The 21,049-nt window shown below is 40.2% G+C and overlaps 2 protein-coding genes across 3 annotated transcripts in view; both read left to right on the top strand.

The window, feature by feature from the left end:
* The window catches only part of LOC132230338 (protein mono-ADP-ribosyltransferase PARP14-like), a 249,519-nt gene that overhangs the window by 124,967 nt on the left and 103,503 nt on the right, over window positions 1-21,049 (top strand). The gene's annotated exons all lie outside the window — the stretch shown is intronic.
* Window positions 1-21,049, top strand: part of LOC132230337 (protein mono-ADP-ribosyltransferase PARP14-like) — a 157,323-nt gene that overhangs the window by 37,114 nt on the left and 99,160 nt on the right. Inside the window, exons 10-15 of one of the 2 annotated variants that reach the window (XM_059687655.1) lie at window positions 2,885-3,034; window positions 3,367-3,429; window positions 3,763-3,930; window positions 10,631-10,834; window positions 14,042-14,641; window positions 15,927-16,060. The exons of the other annotated variant lie outside the window; for it this stretch is intronic. Of the exons in view, the coding sequence (XP_059543638.1) occupies window positions 2,885-3,034; window positions 3,367-3,429; window positions 3,763-3,930; window positions 10,631-10,834; window positions 14,042-14,641; window positions 15,927-16,060 (1,319 nt within the window). The remainder of the gene's footprint in view (window positions 1-2,884; window positions 3,035-3,366; window positions 3,430-3,762; window positions 3,931-10,630; window positions 10,835-14,041; window positions 14,642-15,926; window positions 16,061-21,049) is intronic. 2 annotated transcript variants of the gene reach the window in all.

Genomic DNA, 21,049 nt, shown 5'->3' with positions numbered 1-21,049 from the left:
AATTTATTTCATTCTTATTTTGTTGTTCTTTTCTGGGGTTCAGAAAAAATATTAAATTAAGAAATCATTTCTAGTTATTAAATGACTACTTAATGATAAGTGAAAGATGGCAGTGATGATTTTTATGAAAAAAAATCTATTTGTGAGAAAGGAGATATTAAATCATATTCCATACACCCGGGCATGCAAGACACTGGCCACAATTGTGCAATCTTGAGCGGAAGATTAAGCAATCCAAGTTAGATAATCTGTACAGAGGGCTTTAAGTAGTGATGAGGCTAGTATTTCCTAAGGATGATGTGACCTGTGTTTTTGGAAGTAGATATATTTAAAGAGACAATACCAACCAAATGCTTGTTCTCTGTCAAATTTGCTGTTACATGTTTGGCTTTATCCTATTTGGAGTTTTCTGAGGCTTCTTGAATCTCAATATGTATGTCTTCCATCAAATTTGGAGATTTTTTCAATCATTTATTCAAATAGTTTTCCTGCACTCGTCTCTCATCTCCTCTGGGGGCTCCAATAACATCAATATTAGACCTTTTGATAGTGTCCTGCCAGTCCCTAAGAATCTGTTCTTTTTTTCCTTTTAATGTTTTTTTCTCTGTTTTTCAGATTGGATATTTTTTATTGATCTGCATCCAAGTTCACAGATTCATTTCTCTGTCTACTGTTGAGTCTATCCAATGAATCTTTAAAATGTCAGATATTGTATTTATAAGTGCTAAAATGTCCATTTGATTCTTAATTTATAATTTATATTTCTCTGCAGAGACTCCTATTTTTCCACTCATTCCAAATCATTTCCAATCATTCAAATATATTTACTTTGACCTCAGGGAGCATATTTATAGTAGACACTTTAAAGTCTTTGATAAGTCCAACATCTGAATCATCTTGACAGTAGCCATTTATATTGAGTATCTTTACCCTTGAGAACTGCTCACATTTTCTTCGTTCTTTGTATGACAAGCAGTTTGGGATAATAGACTGGTTATTTTCATTATTATGTTGTGACAATTGGGTCTTGTTAAAAATCTCCTGGAAAGTGGTAATTGTTTCAGCAGGCAGTCAGTCAGTTAAGTTCATCCTAACATCCTATCTCACCTTCTATGGGCAGCATTCCTATGTCACTTCAGTTCTCCGAGCCTTTGCCGTGCTGCTTGGGACGGCTCCCCCATGTGCAGCTCCAGGGTGGGCTTAGGATTTATTCCCGTTTGTCACAGAACTTGAGTCCACCTTCTCCAGCTGTCCCCTCAGCAGAACTCCCCTCACACTCTTGGCTTGCAGGAGCCCATTTTTGAGTCCTCTCCCCAGAGAGACAGTGTTCTCTTGGAGTTTAAGTTGCCTGTTCTGTTGCCGCATAACTTTGTGTGATCCGGGTTGTCCTTGGGAAAGAAAAGAAGAGAGAGGGAAAAATAACAGGTATTTCCCACACACAGCCATGTACACTTTTCAGACCATAAGGGCCCCTTTCTATGGATCTTCTGGATAGAAATACAGAACCCTGAGAGCTTTAACTCCTTGTGGGGCCACTATGGAGTTCTGCAACTGGGGTCACCTTCCGGTAGGACCTGGATTTTAAAAAAACAAACATGGGACTTGTATGCATGCATATAAGCATAAGTATGGATGCAGACAATAGGGGGCGAGGGTGAGGGCAAGACTGGGGGTTCTGGGGGTATAATGAGGGTATAAGGACACAATTGTAATACCTTAATTAATAAAAAATGTATATAATGTAAAAAAATCAGGATAAAAAATATTTGATTCAAAAAAATATTAAGTATATGTACACATACATTTTCCAATGGAAGCTGTGCCAATTTCTAAAAAAAGTTCAATTGGATCTCAAAAAAAATATATGGAAAATAAGGAAGATCCCTGCCATACTCTTCAGCTCACAGGGCCCCCTTTTCTCAATCCTCTGGTCACAAAGACAGGGATGCTCTGAGAGTTTTGTTTCCTGTGCTCATGCAGTTCCACAAGTAGGGCTACCCTTGGTTCAAAGTTGGGAGAGAAAAGAGGAAAATTTCAAAACTTCCCTCTTTACAGGTTGCCTCTTCAGATTATGACTCCCCTTCCCAATCTGCCTGCTGTTGCTTACTTTTCCTCAGTTACTAGATATTGAATTTGCCCCTTGTCTTAGTTGTAGTCAGTTGGAGAGATAGGCTCTCTTGGGCTGACTTCACCTTGGCCAGCACCAGAAGCCCACGTTTCATATGTATTATCTAAATATGTAAAAGGTAAGCAACCGTCTGACTGTCCGACTGGTAGCTATGACGTGTAATGACCACTAGGGGGCGGACGCTCAATGCAGGAACTGCGGAGCTGCCTTGACTTGGCAGTGGTGGTTCCTAGAACCAGAGATGAGGGAGCCCGATTCCAGGGTGTGCCACCCGAAAACTGCCCACTCAAAATCTGGGACCCCTTGGGGGATGTGGGAGAGCTGGTTTTGGCCCGATCCTCGCAGGCCAGGCTGAGAGACCCCACCTCCCGGAGGGATCCCGCTCACTCCGCAGATGCCCTTCAAGTCACAGTGCTGCCCCAGGTGTGGCCGGGCTGTAAGGGACCTCAGGAGGTTGGCTCCAGGGTATGCCTGGCCCATCTCGCTCAGTCCAGCCTGCCAACCACCTTCTAATTAATTTCCTTTCAATGTGCATGAATCTGTGCACCAGGGCACTAGTATTTTATAATGCTTTTTCAGAAACATACCATCCTTGGGGCTAAGGGTCAGGACCATATTGAAGGCCAGAGATACAGGGTTTGGTATGGAGACGATGAAAAGTACTGTATGGGAGGGCCACATGCGAGGAGCATGAGATTGAAGTCATTCTTGCTATTGTTAACTTAATTATTAACTCCATTTCTTTTTTCTTCTCAGGTTTGTATGGGACTGTTACCATCCCTGCTTCAGGAGTGCACGAAATGAAAATTGGCCCCATCATCTTCCAGGTGGCCACTGGAGATATTGCTAAAGAAGCGGCAGATGTGATTGTGAATTCAACAACAAAGACATTTGATCACAAAGCAGGTACTTTACTTGTAGGACTTTTGCTACAGTAATGGTCACAGTAGATCCCTTGAAGGAGGGTTTCTTTAACGAAACTATTCCGCAGTTGCTATAGGAAAACTGGTTTCTACAACTTAGGCTTAGTAATATGAATTAATAATTTTAAAATTATTTTGACATGGTTTCCTATAATTGGTAACCGTTATTTCCTGAATTTTTCTTTTTTTGATCAAAAATGCCCAGGTTGTAATGTATGATTCCTTTAATAATGGGGAAAGCCTTTAGATAATGAGGCAATCATTGTGATCTAATTTTTTATTCATGTTTGTAAATATGTTGATGTTCTCATGTAGGGGTCTCCAAAGCAATTTTGGAAAAGGCTGGACAAACTGTGGAAATAGAATGTTCTCGCCTAGGTAAGGCACAATGCTGTTTTTCTGTGCTAAAATAAAGTATAAGTGGAAGGCTGAATGTGGGAGGCTGTGGAGAGGGAGACAACATATTAATCTTAAAATCATACATGTTACTAAAGAATTCCACTCATAGAGAATTAGAAATGAAGAGGAGTGAAAAGTGAGATCATGGCTAAAAAGAGAAGGTAAACGAGACAGATTCATCAGAGGTAGTGTTTCAGGAGTCTCTTATTGGCGTAAAACACTTTATTTGACAAAGCAGACATTTTGCTTTGTAAACAATCAGAGAGTAGGTTCAGCGTCTGACTTTGCATCTTTTTGTTTTGTGTTTCTTAGCAAAACAGCACAACGATGGTTATATAATTACTGGTGGTGGATCTCTGAAGTGCAAGAATATTATTCATGTCGTTGGTGGAGCTGATGTCAAGAGATCAGTTACCTGTGTTTTGCAAGAGTGTGAAAAACGGAATCACTCAACCATTTGCCTCCCAGCCATTGGGACAGGTTGGTAGCCTCTCAAGGCTAAATTCTTAGGTGTCCCTTTTCCCTTTGATTTCCTACTGACTTGAATGTAGTTGATGCTGAGTCTGAGTAAGGGCAGCTTCCTCACCCCAAGGCACTCACTGAGGGAATGAGCAAGACATCTGCTCTCTAATATGGAAGGAAAGAGAGAGGAAGGGAAAGGAGCAAAGAGAAAGAATGGTCATCCCTCCTTCTCTTTTCACCTGTTTTTGTCTCTTTTTCCATCTCTTCCATATCCCCCCTTATTTAGTACTTAACCTTCCCCTCCATTCCCTCTCTATGGAGAACATCAGTGCATCGCCTCCCACCTCCCTCTAACTGACTCCCAGATGAGCATTGCCAAGCCTCTTCTCTCAGCTCTTGAGCAGTGGCTGTGCAGGTTGGCCTTAGGGCATTTCTGCACAGAAACCTTTTAATCACCTTAACCCAGTGGGTTCTAATGGGTCAGAAACTCACCTCACCTCGTCACCTTTCTCTTCTCAGCCTTTCTTGCCTCTTTCAAGTTTCCTGTTTCCCTCTAACTATATAATGATTGTGTGATTGATTCTCCATATAGAAAGATGTGCTTTGGGTTTATGATTACTAAGGTTATGCTCTTTGAACTCTTTCCCAGAAATCTGAGTTCTATGCATTGATTAGAAATTTTTGCTTGGTGTCCCTTAAGAGAGCTGGTTAGGGGAGGCAAATTCCCTCAGGCTTGAAGTGGAATGGAGTTGACCTGTTCCAGAAAGGGACCACTCAGCCCTGGATTGATCATTCCATTGCTCAGGAATCTAAGTTTGAATGTCTGCACTGGCCTGGTAGGCCCTCCAGAAGTTTAGCCTCAAAAAAGTTACCCATCCTTGTCAATTTCTGAACCTGCAATTTAGCCGGTTCTCTTTGCTTGTCTTCTTTGCCTATCTCTATCACCACCTGAGTTGGTCCTTAGACTAATGGATGGGGACGCTTTCTCTCTTAGTGGTGTTTATGATTTGAGTTTGACTGGGAGGGATGTAGACAGCTTCTGGCCATAAAGGAAGCCCTCTACCTAGTACCTACAGATATTTGCCCTCAGGGAGAGAATGGGTGGTCAGTGATTCCTGCAGGCACCTCAAGTTCAATGAAAACTCCAAACCCGATTCACTGTCTTCTCTCCTAGAAAACTTACCTGCTGTTATATCTCTGATTATATCACTTTCTATTTAGAATCCTTGACTCTACCTTCTTTATCACTCCCATGTTTATTAGTTTATTAATTAGTTTGATTAAATGTTTTCTGAGTGACTGCCATGTGCCAGGCACCGTGCTCAGGCGTGGAGGACAGAAAGATGACTAAGAAAAGCATTCAGTCCACAAGAACCACCTAGCTCATTGTGAGACAGACATGTAAACAAACAACCGCAGTACTGTGTGCCCATGATATACACATGAAGATGTGTAGGTGGCAGAAGAAGGTACATTAGGTCAGGTACACAGGCCAGGTATACAGGTAGTTGGTCCCTAGGTCCTCCTGACTTTATTTCCTAAATATCTCCTTGCTCTGGTCCCCTTTTTATTTAGCTCTTGTCTTTGCTTAAACTTTTATTATAGCCTCTATCTAGACGTGGGTTCTCTGCTCAAGTGCCTCCTATGCCCCCAACCCCACTGGTATGGGAGGCCCTGCAGACTTATTTTTCTCAAAAACTGATCTATTTCCCTGAGCACACCAGGTGAGGTTGCACATATCACACCCCTATTACACAGTTCTAGGCTTTCCTTCAGTTTTCCATACTTCACCTATTGAACACCATTTGTCTTTTACATATTATATGCATGGTGTCCTAAGTGCCTAGATGAGCATCTAGCTTTTGATGGGACACATTAAATATTTGTTGAAAGTGAGTGACTATATCTAAACACTCCGATTTAAATTCTTCCAAATATCATGAGATAGCCACAGCTTTGCAAAGGAGAAATTCCCTCTTTCCCTGCTCATCTAATTAAAAACAAAAGCAAAAAACCTGAGCAAACCTTCTTGGTTAGTTTTATTTGGGGTTTGTCTACACTCCCACAATCGTCTACAGAGCCAAGTCACAGAGGTCTACTCTTATTTCTGCAGTAATGGTGGGCACCATCGATGGGGATAAACCTAGTGGGCCCTTAGTCTATCACACAAGGTTTGTCAGGGGACTTCTACACTGTTACCTGCTCTTCCCCCACCCAGTGTGACAGCTGCTGTTCAGATGGGACTGCTTCCATGGTTTTTTATGAGAATTTTCAAGGAACTTGCTATGATCTTACCAAGGCATTAAGCTGAAGGAAAAAAGGTATGGAGCATGCTTATTTAGGAGATGACCTGCTCAGGTGGCAACCTTAAATCCTGCTAATCAGCTAAAATCTCACCAAGTGTGGGAAGAAAGACTTCCTGGAGGTTCAACATAACTTGCATGTAAAAAATTATATATAATAACAAAAGCTTAGAGCTCTAGACATCTTACTAAATTATCGTAGCTTAAATCAAGTCCTCAAAGAAAAAGGATACATTGTAAAGTCAGTTGATGATTAAGCAAAACAAGAATTGTTGTCTTTAAAGAGCATGATAATTCAATATGTATTAGTATCTTTTACTTTGGATGTTTTGAGAACACTAGTGAGCAAAGAAAGATTAACTGTGCTTGGAAACACAGAGAAACACAATGAGCTGGACTCCACTAAATAGAGCAAATATGAACATCAGACATCAAAAGTTAGATTTCCTTTTTTCATTGTTGTGCTGTTGGCGTCTTTACATCCTGGAACAAGAACTCTCCACTGCATCTAGGGCTTCAAAAGTGTTTGCTCTCCTGGAAGATATCAAAGGAGAGATCGACAACAATACGATCATAGTAGGAGAGTTTAATACACCACTGACAGCACTGGATAAGCCCTCTAAACAAACAATCAGCAAAGATACAGCAATCCTAAATGACTCACTAGATCAGATGGACTTAATAGACATCTTCAGAACACTTCATCCCAAAGCCAGGGAATATACATTCTACTCAAATGCTCATAAGACATATTCAAAAATAGACCATATATTGGGTCACAAGCAAAGTATCCCCAAATTCAAGAAGATTGAAATCATAAAAAGCATCTTCGCAGACCACGATGGCATAATATTAGAAATAAACTACAATAAAAACAACCCAAAATACTCAAACACCTGGAAGCTGAATAGCGTGCTATTAAATATTGATTGGGTTACCAATGAGATCAAAGAAGAAATTAAAAACATCCTGGAAACTAATGACAGTGAAAACACAACAATCCAAAACCTATGGGATACAATGAAAGCAGTCCTGAGAGGGAAGTTGACAGCTCTACAGGCCTATCTCAAAAAACAAGAAAAAATGGTAGTAAATCATCTAACTCTACAACTCAAAGAATTAGAAAGAGAGCAACAAGAAAACCCCAGAGTGAGCAGAAGGAAGGAGATAATAAAGATTAGAGCAGAAATAAATGACATAGAGACCAAAAAAACAATACAGAAAATCAATGAAACCAAGAGCTGGTTCTTTGAAAGGATAAACAAGATTGACAAACCTCTAGCCAGACTCACCAAGAAGCAGAGAGAGAGGACCCAAATAAACAAAATCAGAAACGATAGAGGCGAAATAACAACAGACCCCACAGAAATACAAATGATTGTTAAAAAATACTATGGACAGCTTTACTCCAACAAACTAGACAACCTGGAGGAAATGGACAAATTCCTAGAAAAATACAACATTCCAAAACTCAATCAGGAAGAATCTAAATATCTCAACAGGCCAATAACCTTGGAAGAAATTGAAGCAGTCATCAAAAAGCTTCCAGCAAACAAAAGCCCAGGACCAGACGGCTTCGCAGGGGAGTTTTACCAAACATTCAAGGAAGAACTAAAACCTATCCTCCTCAGACTACTACAAAAAATTCAAGAGGAAGGAACACTTCCAAGCTCATTCTATGAAGCCAGCATCACCCTAATACCAAAACCAGGTAAAGACAACACAATGAAAGAGAATTACAGGCCAATATCCCTCATGAACATAGATGCCAAAATCCTCAACAAAATCTTAGCAAATCGGATCCAGCAGTACATCAGAAAGATCATACACCATGACCAAGTAGGATTTATCCCAGGGATGCAAGGATGGTACAATATCCGCAAATCAATAAACGTGATATATCACATAAACAAATTGAAAGAAAAAAACCACATGGTCATATCAATTGATGCAGAAAAAGCATTTGACAAAATTCAACACCCATTTTTGATAAAAACTCTCAGCAAGGTGGGAGTAGAAGGATCATACCTCAACATAATAAAAGCCATATATGACAGGCCCACAGCCAACATCATACTCAATGGACAAAAACTAACACCATTTCCCCTAAGAACAGGAACAAGACAGGGATGCCCCCTCTCACCACTCCTGTTCAACATAGTACTGGAAGTGTTAGCCATTGCAATTCGGCAAGAAGAAGAAATAAAAGGCATCCAAATTGGAAAAGAGGAAGTAAAACTGTCCTTATTTGCAGACGACATGATATTATACATACAAAACCCTAGAGATTCCATCAAAAAGCTACTAGACTTAATACATGAATTTGGCAATGTAGCAGGATACAAAATTAACCCCAAGAAATCTGAGGCATTTCTATACACCAATAGTGAACTTTCAGAAAGAGAGATTATAAAAACAATCCCGTTTACCATCGCACCAAAAAAATTAAGCTACCTAGGAATAAACTTAACTAAAGAGGGAGAAGACCTCTACTCAGAAAACTACAGGACATTGAAAAAAGATATAGAGGAAGACATAAACAGATGGAAGAACATACCGTGTTCATGGATTGGTAGAATCAACATCATTAAAATGTCCATACTACCCAAAGCAATCTATAAATTCAACGCACTTCCCATTAAAATACCAATGGCATACTCCAGAGATCTAGAACGAACTTTCCAAAAATTCATCTGGAATAAAAAAAGACCCCGAATAGCTGCAGCAATCCTGAGAAAGAACAAAGTAGGTGGGATCTCAATACCAGATATCAAGTTGTATTACAAAGCCTCTGTTCTCAAAACTGCCTGGTACTGGCACAAGAACAGGCATATAGATCAATGGAATAGAATAGAGAGCCCAGAAATCGGCCCGAACCAATATGCTCAATTAATATTTGACAAAGGAGGCAAGAACATACAATGGAGCCAAGATAGTCTCTTCAATAAATGGTGTTGGGAAAATTGGACAGATATATGCAAGAAAATGAAACTAGACCACCAACTTACACCATACACAAAAATAAACTCAAAATGGATAAAGGACTTAAATGTACGACAGGAAACCATAAAAATTCTAGAAGAATCCAAAGGCAACAAAATCTCAGACATATGCCGAAGCAATTTCTTCACTGATACAGCTCCTAGGGCACTTGAAACTAAAGAAAAAATGAACAAATGGGACTACATCAAAATAAAAAGCTTCTGCACAGCAAAAGAAACCATCAACAAAACAACGAGAAAACCCACTGTGTGGGAAAACATATTTGCCAATGACATATCTGATAAGGGCCTAATCTCCAAAATTTATAGGGAACTCATACAACTTAACAAAAGAAGATAAACAATCCAATCAAAAAATGGGCAAAGGACCTAAATAGACACCTTTCAAAAGAGGACATTCAGAAAGCCAAGAGACATATGAAAACACGCTCAAAGTCACTAATCATCCGAGAGATGCAAATCAAAACAGCAATGAGGTACCACCTCACACCTGTCAGACTGGCTATCATCAACAAATCAACAAACGACAAGTGCTGGAGAGGATGTGGAGAAAAAGGAACACTTGTGCACTGCTGGTGGGAATGCAGACTGGTGCAGCCACTATGGAAGACAGTATGGAGTTTCCTTAAAAAACTGAAAATGGAACTCCCATTTGACCCTGTGATCCCACTTCTAGGAATATATCCCAAGAAACCAGAAACACCAATCAGAAAGGATATATGCACCCCTATGTTCATAGCAGCACAATTCACCATAGCTAAGATCTGGAAACAGCCTAAGTGCCCATCAGTAGATGAATGGATTAGAAAACTGTGGTACATCTACACGATGGAATACTATGCTGCTGTAAAAAGGAAGGAACTCTTACCATTTGCAACGTCATGGATGGAACTGGAGAGCATTATGCTAAGTGAAATAAGCCAGTCAATAAAGGAAAAGTACCACATGATCTCACTCATTCATGGACAATAGAGACCATTATAAACTTTTGAACAATAATAGATACAGAGGCAGAGCTGCCTCAAACAGATTGTCAAACTGCAGCGGGAAGGCCGGGGAGGGTTGGGGGGCAGGAGGTAGGGGGGTAAGAAATCAACTAAAGGACTTATATGCATGCATATAAGCATAACCAATGGACATAAGACACTGGGGGATAGGGGAGGCTAGGGGGCTGTCTAGGGCGGGGGGATAAAATGGATACATATGTAATACCCTTTGTAATACTTTAAGCAATAAAAAAACAAAACAAAACAAACAAAAAAGTGTTTGCTGATGGATTCTTAGAAAAGTCGATGGAGATGAAAAATTTGGGGTGTGTGGATGCATTCTCTGAGAATTGGAATCCCTAATTTATTCCTCAGCCTTCTCCAATTATGTCTTTATTTTTCTAGTCATTTTTATATGCCTTTCTAGGACAAGCTCAACAAGACACAGATAAGGTTGCTGAAGCCATGATGGATGCCATTGAAGACTTTATCCAGAAAGGACTAGTCCAGTCCGTGAAAAAAGTTAAAGTTGTTATCTTTCAGCCTCAAATAATGGATGTTTTTTGTGCCAACATGAAAAAAAGAGAAGGTGCTCAGGCTCCCTCACAGTCTATAATGTCTAAAATTGCATGTGAGTTGTTGATTTTTATGAAATGCATGTTCGTGATGTTGAGGTCATATGAGAAATAGCTAAAATTGTACATTATTTTTTGTGGTCGTTTATTAGTTTCACCTGGTTTTATTTATATATAATTGATATATGTCACTGTTTAAGGTGTACTGCATAATGGTTGACTTTACATATGTTACTGCAATATGTTTAGTTAGTATCCATCATCTCATACATGTCTTAAACAGAGAAAGAAAAATGATTTTATTTCCTTGTGATTAGAACTCTTAGAATTAACAGCTTTCATATATATTATACAGGTGTGTTAACTATAGTCATCATGCTGTACATTATATCCTGGGTCATTATTTATCTTGTAACTGGAAGTTTGCACATTTGACCTCTTTTTTCAATTTCCCCTTCCCCCAATCCACCTATGGTAACCACAAATGTGATCTCTTTTTTTTCTATGAGTGTGAGATGTTGTTTTTTTAGCTTTTTTAGTGTGATTTTTAAAAATATATATTTTTATTGATTTCAGAGAGGAAGGGAGAGAGAGAGATAGAAACATTCATGATTAGAGAGAATCATGGATCAGCTGCCTCCTGCACGCCCCTACTGGGTTCGAGCCCACCACCTGGGCATGTGCCCTTGTCCAGAATTGAACCCAGGACCCTTAGGTCCTCAGGCCGATGATCCATTCACTGAGCCAAACCAGCTAGGGCTGTAAGTGAGATCTTATGGTATTTGTCCTTTTCTGTCTGCCTTGAATCGGCTAATCGTTAATGAACTATCAGAAAGAAAAATTAAGAAAACAATTCCATTTACAATTGTATCAAAAAGAATAAAATATCTAGGAATAAATTTAACCAAGAAGGTAAAATTGATAAGACACTGATAAAAGAAATTGAAGAAGACAAAATAAATGCAAAGATATTATGTGCTCACGTATTGTAAGAATTAACATTGTGAAACTATCCATTCTTCCTAAAGCAATCTACAGATTCAGTGCAATCCCTATCAAAATTCCAATGGAATTTTCTCAGAAACACAACAAACAATTGTAAAGTTGTATGGAACCACAAAAGACCCCAAATAGCAAAAGCAATTTGAGAAAGAATAAAAAAGGTAGAGGCATTACAATTCCCGATTTGAAAGTATACTACAGAGCTACAGTAATCAAAACAGTAGGGTATTGGTATAAAAACAGAAGCATAGATCAATGGAAGAGAATAGAGAGCCCAGAAAGAAACCCATGTATATATGATCAATTAATTGATAACAAAAGAGCCAAGAATATATAATGGGGGAAGGGTAGTTTCTTTAATAAATAGTGTTGGGCACCTACTTCAATAGCACATATCTATATAAATAAAAGTCTAAGTGACCGTTACAACTGGTCGACTGAATGACTGGTTGATCAGTCACTATGACACGCATTGACCACCACGGGAGATGCTCAGCACAGGAACTGCCCCCTCGTGGTCAGTGCGCTCCCAAGGGCAAGCTCCTGAGGTCCCTCCCCCACAGAGGCCGGCCCAGATTGGTCCTGATCAGGACTGGGTGAGAAAGTCAGGCCAAGGCACCCAACCTGTGCATGAATTTGTGCACCAGGCCTCTACTGCTAAAATAAATGTTGTTGAGAAACTGGACAGTCATGCAAAAGAATGAAACTGGCCACTATCTTCCACCATACACAAAAATCCACTCAAAATAGATTAAAGACTTGAATGTAAGACCTGAAACCATAAAATGTCTAAAAGAAAACATAAGGGGTAAGCTTCTTAACATCAGTCTTGACAATAATTTTTTGGATTTGACACCAAAAACACACACAGCAAAAGCAAAAATAAACAAGTGGGAATATATCAAACAGAAAAGCTTCTGTAGAGCAAAGAAAACCATCAATATTTTTCTACTGAATGGGAGAAAATATTTGCAAGTCATATACCTGATTAGGGGAAAATATAAAAAATACATAAAGAACTCAATACAACTCAATAGAAAAAACCCAAACAATCCAATTTAAAAATGCACAGAGGATATGAATAGACATATTTTTTCCAAAGACGATATACAAATGGCCAAGAGGTACATGAAAAGGTGCTTAGCATCACTAATCATCAGGGAAATGCAAATAAAAATAATAATGAGATATCACTTCACACATATTAGAATGATATTATGGAAAAGTCAAAAAATAAGTGTTGACAAAAATGTGGAGAAAACGGAATCCTTGTGCACTGGGAATGTAAACTGGAAAGGCCGATATTTTTTTCCTAAAAAAATTAAAAATATAACTAACACATGATCCAGTAGTTACACTTCTGGGTATTTATCTGAAGGAAATGAAATCATTATCTCTAAAAGATATCTGCTGCCCATATTTCATTAAAGCAGTATTGAGATAGCCAAGGCAGGGAAACAACAACATTGGCAAAATAAATGGATAAAGATGTGGTATATACAGGGATGGGAAAAAGTAGGTTTATAGTTGTGAGTATGTGAAACTGAGTTTATTCTTGTATAACTATTTATAAATTATTGTATTACTAGAGGCCAGGTGCACGAATTCATGCACAGGTGTAGTCCCTTGGCCTGGCCGGCGATTGGGGCTGCGGGAGTTTGGCTGGTCATGAGAGCTTGGCTGTGGGAGTGCACTGACCCCTGATGGTCAGTGCATGTCATAGCTACAGGCCGGTCATCTGGTTGTAATAGTCACTTAGGCTTTTATATGTATAGATTTTCCATATGGACAACTGTAAACCTACTTTTGCCTAATCTTGCATAGATGATGGAATATTATTCAGTCATAAAATAGGAAATCGTGTCATTTGCAGCAACATGGATGGACCTTGAGGGCATTATGCTAAATGAAATGTCAGACAGAGAAAGACAAATAATGTATAATAAGTCTAACCTGTGGAATCTAAAAAAACCTGAATTCAGATACAGAGAACAGATTGGTGGTTGTCAAAGGTGGGGGTGGTGGTAGGTGGGCAAAATGGGTGAAAGTGGTCAAAAGGTACACACTTGCAATTATAAGATTAATAAGTCTTAGAAATGTGATATGCAGCACGGCAAGTATAAAAGAAAAAAGAAGGAAAGAAGGTAGGGAGGGAGGAACAGAGGAAAGGAGAAAGAAAGGGAGAAATAGCTAATAGCTAAACATTCTTTTTCTTTTTAAATCCAAAACAATTGTTGCATTCCCTTGTGTTTCTGTTTTAGCATTTTTCGGCTTCTCAAAGCAACCTTCCCCCAAACAAAAGCTTTTGGTTTTGGAGAAGAAAACAGAATCAGCAATTTTTCAGGTGTGTGGTGAAAATGAAACATCTGTACAAAACGCCCTCTCCTGCCTACAGAATCTGATGGAAAAGGAACAGAGTCTTTACAGTAGTGAAGAGGAATGTATCAAAGACTTTGATGAAAAGGAATATCAGGAATTGAATAAGCTGCAGAAGGACTTGAATATTTTGGTGGAACTGGACCATCAGAAACCTTTGATTAAGGTTTCAGGGATTAGCAGAGATGTGGAACAGGCTAGAAATGCAGTTGAGGAGATGATCAAGACAGTTAGATCAGCCAAAGAGCAGGAATCCAGAGCAGATTATATCACTGAGTTTGTAGAATGGCAATATGATGACAATAACACTTTTCGTAGTTTTGACAAAATGACCAATATGAAATTGGAGGAGGCAAGAAAAAAACAGGGAAAAACAGTTGATGTCCAAATTAATAATCAGAACTACACAGTGGATGTGAAAACATGCATTGCTACAGGTGCAAATGGACACAGTTTACAAATTCAGCGCATTATGAAACCTCAAGGTGAGTTAAACTTTCATGCTTGTTATCCACTATTTTACACTTACTTTGGGCTTAACACTATTTTGTACGTCTATCAACATTGTAGTCAAGTCGATAGAATTCAAGTAACTCTTATGCATTAAAATGGAAAACTTACGGAGTTTACATTAAGGTTGGGAAAATATAGCCTGGGGGAGCCCAACATCCTGAGGATGACCATCTTAGTGGTAACATTGCCAAACCTTGCCTTTTTGTAGTTCACAAGCTTCCTAGAGCCAGTTCTTCTGGGAGGTAATGGCTGCTTCAGTCCGGAGAGGGACACCATGGGCTTTAAAGAAACGTGGCCCAAGGTTTTATTTAGAACAAAAGGGAGAAGACAGCCTGGTCAGAAAATGGGGTTTCTGCCTCTGTGGTTGGTACCCAGAGAGGCCCCAGAGCCTGCAGGGTCTCCCAGCAGTCACTGCTTCCTCTGCCCCGAAAATAAAGTTCCTAGACACACAGAGGAAGCAGCCTCAGATTCTCTGACTGGATCTGCTTCTGCGAAGGGAATGCTTGTCTCATATAGAGGTGAGACAGACTTCCAACCACAGAAGTCCCCCACTGAAAACTAGTAAAAATGGCTTCCCTTTCAGTACCTTCTCTTCATCTTTTGGGAGATCAGTGTGAATGAATTCCTCACACCTTGAGCAACCCTGGGGCAATGAGAACTCAAGAATAAAATTACATTTAGCAGAAGAGGAGGTGGAGCTGCCCCCACAACCTGCCACAAAGCAAAACCCACCACCCACTCAACTCTTAAGGATGTTGTGAAGAATAAGAAAAGAACAGATGTGGACGGCCTTGTGGTGGGAGCTCTAGGAAAAATCCATGCATTTGTAAACAGGAGAATAGCGACTATTTAAAATATCGCAGGGAATAATTGATTGTTAAATTATTGAATTATGACAGATTGGAGACCGAGCAGAATATGCAGTCCAGTCTGGGCATGACCAAAACTTGTGAAGATGCAGGGACACAGGTTCTGTCTCTCAGAGATTTTGAATTGATCGGTGTGTGTGCGTGTGCGTGTGTGCGTGTGCGTGTGTGCGTGTGTGTGTGTTTTAATAAGCATTACAGTTGGTTCTGTGGTCCATGCTTTGAAAAACATTCTCCTAGAAATATAAGAAATGTATTGAATACATTGAATCAGGAGATTGTAAAAGAAGAACACACGTGCTATTTGGTTTTTTGAAGCATACCGGGGGGGCGGGGACTGTGTAGATGAGCCTTCCTGCATGCGGAGTGTCCTCAGATGTCTACTTTGCAGTTGAGATCCCTGGACACTGGAGTGATATGAAGCAGCAGCGTGTCTGTCTGTTTGAGCTACAGCCTGGCCAACCAGAATACAGCAAAGTGGCAGATGCTTTCAATCAGACCTGCTCACAATTCAAGATAGAGAAGGTAAGCATTCTGATGACATGGAGTTTCTTAATGGTGAAAATAAGGAGTATCATGTTCCTGGATAAATACATTTATATTTACTTCCTATCATATTTTTAACCCATAATTAGAATATTTCATGGTAATTAGATTTTAGACTCTAGATTTTACTCATCTCCCCATAATTCCTGAGACATTAAGACTGAGATTTTTGAGTCAGTTATTACAAGACAGTAGGTTGCAATATGATATTAGAATACTAAAAACATATTTCCTTTGTGAAGCAAGCTAATAAAGATTCAAAGATATGAGAAGAGACTGGCGAAGGCTCCTCAGGGTTGGGTTATGTGTCTTTGCCCCACTGTTCATAGGGCAACAGTGCTCGCTTCCTTAGTAAACCCACTAGTACTTTCACTGTTCATCTCATTTACTAGTATTTTGGCATCTCCTACTCTTAAAAATTAATATTGCTACTTGAAATTTGTGTTGTTTCTTGCCTTCTATGGCAATAATACTTTGATGTTTTCTTCTTTATTTTTTTTTATTTTTTATTGCTTAAAGTATTACAAAGGGTATTACATATGTGTCCTTCCCCCCCCCCCCCGCCCTTGACAGTCCCCTAGCCTCCCCTACCCCCCAGTGTGTTATGTCCATTGGTTATGCTTATATGCATGCATACAAGTCCTTCGGTTGATCTCTTACCCCCCTTCCCTCTTGCCCCCCCAACCCTCCCCGGCCTTCCCGCTGCAGTTTGACAATCTGTTTGAGGCAGCTCTGCCTCTGTATCTATTATTGTTCAAAAGTTTATAATGGTCTCTATTATCCATGAATGAGATCATGTGGAATACTATGCTGCTGTAAAAAGGAAGGAACTCTTACCATTTGCAACGGCATGGATGGTACTGGAGAGCATTATGCTAAGTGAAATAAGCCAGTCAATGATGTTTTCTTCTTTATTAATTAATTCTCCTTTCATTATCACTGGTATCTGTTTCTCCTCCAAAGCCCTCATCCTAGCTTTATCCACAGGGTTTTTAATTTGGTCTTCTGATTCTGCACTTCACCAGGGAATGTTTTTTCCCTTCATGGATGCAGCTATCATTTTAATGTTAATAGCTCTCAAATCAACATATCACCAACCTGGATCTTTGACTCTAGCTCTAGTATATATTCCCAGTGGACTAAAAATATCTCCACTTGATTATCTATGTCCTAAATCAATTTCATAAAACCTAACTCATCATCTCTAAGTAATTATCTTCTCCTTCCTTCTCTTTTCTGACCTGGGTTCCAGCACTTACTGAATAAAGCCAGAGATTTTTTTTTTATTGTCTAAAGTTTTACATGTCTCCTTTTTTCCCGATGGATCCCCCAAAGTTAGAGATTTTTGAGTTCCCTCTCTTCATCCATAATAATGAGTGTGCCAATAAGGTGTACATTTTCTTTCTTTGCAAATTTTCTTTTACTTTCCATTTGCACTGCCACAACTGCTCTTTAGAACTGGGGCCACGCCCCAAACACCAATGTGAGGGGATGCTCTGATGAACTCCAGCTGCTTCTCCCAAGAGAGTGAACCTGGGACAAGTGCATTTCTATGTTAAGTGACTGGAGAACACCAAAGTCTTAGCATCGCTCCGGACTTCAGAGGCCTAGTTCTCAGCCTGGCCTCCCTGTGCTGTGCAGCCAGACTACATTGCTATTTACTGCCCTGGCCTGGAATCCTGATTTCCTCCATTATGTCGTCATCCTTCTATTGCCAACTGAAGGGTGCCAGTGCCTTTTGGCCCCATTTGTGGTACTCTCTCCCATTCTGTTTACTCATGTAGTTAAGCACATAATAATTCAAAAAAGATTTGAAATGTCCTAAGAGATATATACCAGAGAGAAAACAAGATAGTGGCAAAGGAAAACACTGGCACTTGCATCCTCCCACAACCACATCAAAATTACAACTAAAATACACAACAACCATCATTCAGAACCACCTGAAATCTGGCTGAATGGAAGTCCTACAGCTAGAGAATTAAAGAAGAAAGCACATTGTCCTAGCTGGCTTAGCTCAGTGGATATAGCGTCAGCCTGTGGACTGAAGGGTCCCAGGTTCCATTCCGGCCAAGGACACATGCCTGGGTTGCGGGCTCGATCCCCAGTAGGGGGCGTGCAGGAGGCAGCCGATCAAGGATTCTCATCATTGATGTTTCTATCTCTCCTTCTCCCTTACTCCCTGAAATTAATAAAGAAATATATTTCTTAAAAAAAGAAGAAAAAAGTACATTGACACTGGTAGGTAGGAGGGGTGAGGTACAGAATGGGCTGGTCTGACACCCACGTTTGGTATGTTTTTAAACCGGAGTGAGTCCAATATCAAGCCTCAAGCCCTGGGTTGCAGTGCTGGGAAGAGAACTCCCCGTGACCTCTATCCGGCTGTAAAAACCAGTGGGGACTGTGCCTGAGTGACATGGAGGCTGCTGGAATCCCAGGCAATTCTTCTTAAAGGGCCCATGCACGGACTTAGGCTCATTCCCTCTGAGCTCCAGCGCTGGGGCAACAGCGTGAAAGATACAGGGACATATGGGGACATAAATTGGCACCAGGACAAGCCATCTTCCCCCTCCTTCTTTTGGTTATTGTTGGCATCTCTAACCCTTTTCCTTTTCAACTTCCTATAATTGTGTAATTAAGATAATAGCATATACTGTACTTGAGTTTTGTTTTTTATTCATCCATTTGGACCATCTTTACCTTTTTTAAAATATGTTTTTGATGATTTCAGAGAGAAAAAGGGAGAGAGAGGGAGGGATAGAGACATCAATGATAAGAGAGAATCCTTGATTGGCTGCCTCCTGCACATTCCCTATTGGGGATAGAGCCTGCAGCCCAGGCATGTGCCCTTACCAGGAGCAAACCTCAACATCCTGGTTCATGGTTGGATGCTCAACCACTGAGCCCCCCTGGCTGGGTCAATCTTTATCTTTTAGTTGCAGTACTTAGTCTGTTTAATGAATTTACTGATATATTTGTGTTTAAATATGCCATATTAATCTTCCACTGAGCCAAACTGGTTAAGGCTAATCTATTTTTCTATGTATCATTTCTACTCTGCTCCTTTTCTGTCTTTTTCTATGTTATTTTATATTAAGTTATTTTTATCGTTCCATTTTTATGCCCTATTAGAATGCTCATTATACATCCTATTACAATCCTTTCATTGGCTACTTAGAGATTATTAAACTCTAGTGCAAATTAGTATAGTTCTCATTTCCCAAACAATGCAATGAACTTTGAACACTTTAAACCCACTTGTCCCCTCCTGCCTCTTGTACTACTTTTACCTGTATTTTAATTCTATGTATGTTTGAAACCCTATAAAACATTTTAATTTTTTAATACAGTCATTGTATATTTACCCTTTTAGCCCACTGCCCTTCCATTATTCTTGCATTTTCATGCCTACACCTTTGGGATCATTCTCCTTCTGGTTTTACTTTTCTTTCGGGTGTAGATCTGGTTGTGATGTTTCTGGTAGTCTAAGTTTTTGTCTGAAAATGTCTTCATTTCACTTTCATTCTTTGAAGGATATTTTTGCTGGGTGTAGAGTTCTGGGTGACAGTTATTTTCTTTAAGCACTTTGAAGGTGTTATTCTATTATCTTCTGACTTTTTTCTTTCATTTTGCACTGCCCTTCTATCTTGGAACTTGGCCCATCAAATCCTTGTTGCCTTCAAAAAGCTCTCCCCCTTGCCCTCACCCTCAAGCCCTTCTAATACTTGTTGGCAAGAGGATTGGTCTGATACAAATAGTTTACAACAGCCAGAATCCTACTGCTAACATAAACCTACTAAGTAAAGTTTTAAGATTTACTTGCAGTGTTTTTTTTAACCTTATAATTTATCCCATTAGGAATATAGAATCAGATTTCTGTCTTGAAAACTACTTGAAATAATTCTTTTATTTGTGTGGTTATTAAATTTGAGAAGGTTGGGTGCTAGCTTCAGCAGCACATATACTAAAAAAAAAGGTGAGGAACAAGAATGAAAAGACTAAGAAGTAAGAATTATTTCAAAACTCTTTAAGATGAAATTTTTAAGGCTTTTGGAAGATGAGTAAAAGAAATAACATTTAAGGTAAATAGAAATGAAATAGAAGTAGGCAGTTTAAAGATTAGAAAATTATAGATTAAAAGAAAAATAAATTTTAAAATCACAAATCAGATAAACAAAATGCATGATAATGCAGAGACTTTGAGCTAGAGGTCAAGCTATATCTTAATTAAAAATAGGAATCCCAAAACTGAAAAAACAAACAAACCAGATGATGGTAGGTAACAGTATTAGAACTGAGAGTCCTTTAGAATGGAAGAAGATTCTGACAACTTTATGGAACTACCACTGCCTATTGATTAGGGAAGTTTTTTATTTTATTTTATTGTTTTTACTAGGGGCCTGGTGCACGAAATTCGTGCACTGGGTGGGGGGGGGAGTGTCCCTCAGCCCAGCCTGCCCCCTCTCACATACTGGGAGCCCTCAGGCGTTGACCCCCATCACCCTCTGATCACCTGATCGGCCCCTTGCCCAGGCCTGACGCCTCCACCAGAGGTGTCAGGCTTGGACAGGGGACCCCATCTCCCCCTGATCACTGGCTCTGGCCCCCGCCCAGGCCTGAGGCCTCTGGCCCAGGAATCATGCCTGGGCAGGGGACCCCCATCTCCCTCTGATCGCTTGCTCCACCCCCCGCCCAAGCCTGACGCCTCTGACCCAGGCTTCAGGCCTGGGCAAGGGGACCATCATATCCCCCCAATCCCCGGCTCAGCCCCCCGCCCAGGCCTGATGCCTCGGCCAGAGGAGTTGACCCTCATCACCCTCCGATCACCAATCACCGGATCGGCCCCTTGACCAGGCCTGAGGCCTCTGGCAGAGGTGTCAGGCCTGGGCAGGGGACCCCCAGCTCCCCGTGGTTGCAGGCTCCGCCCCTGCCCAGGCCTAATGCCTCTGGCTGAGGCGTCCGGCTCAG

Source organism: Myotis daubentonii, chromosome 3 (genome assembly GCF_963259705.1).
Source record: "Myotis daubentonii chromosome 3, mMyoDau2.1, whole genome shotgun sequence".
Classification (NCBI taxonomy): domain Eukaryota; kingdom Metazoa; phylum Chordata; class Mammalia; order Chiroptera; family Vespertilionidae; genus Myotis; species Myotis daubentonii.
The sequence above is the reverse complement of the archived record's forward strand: the minus strand, read 5'-3'. Positions and strand labels throughout refer to the sequence as shown.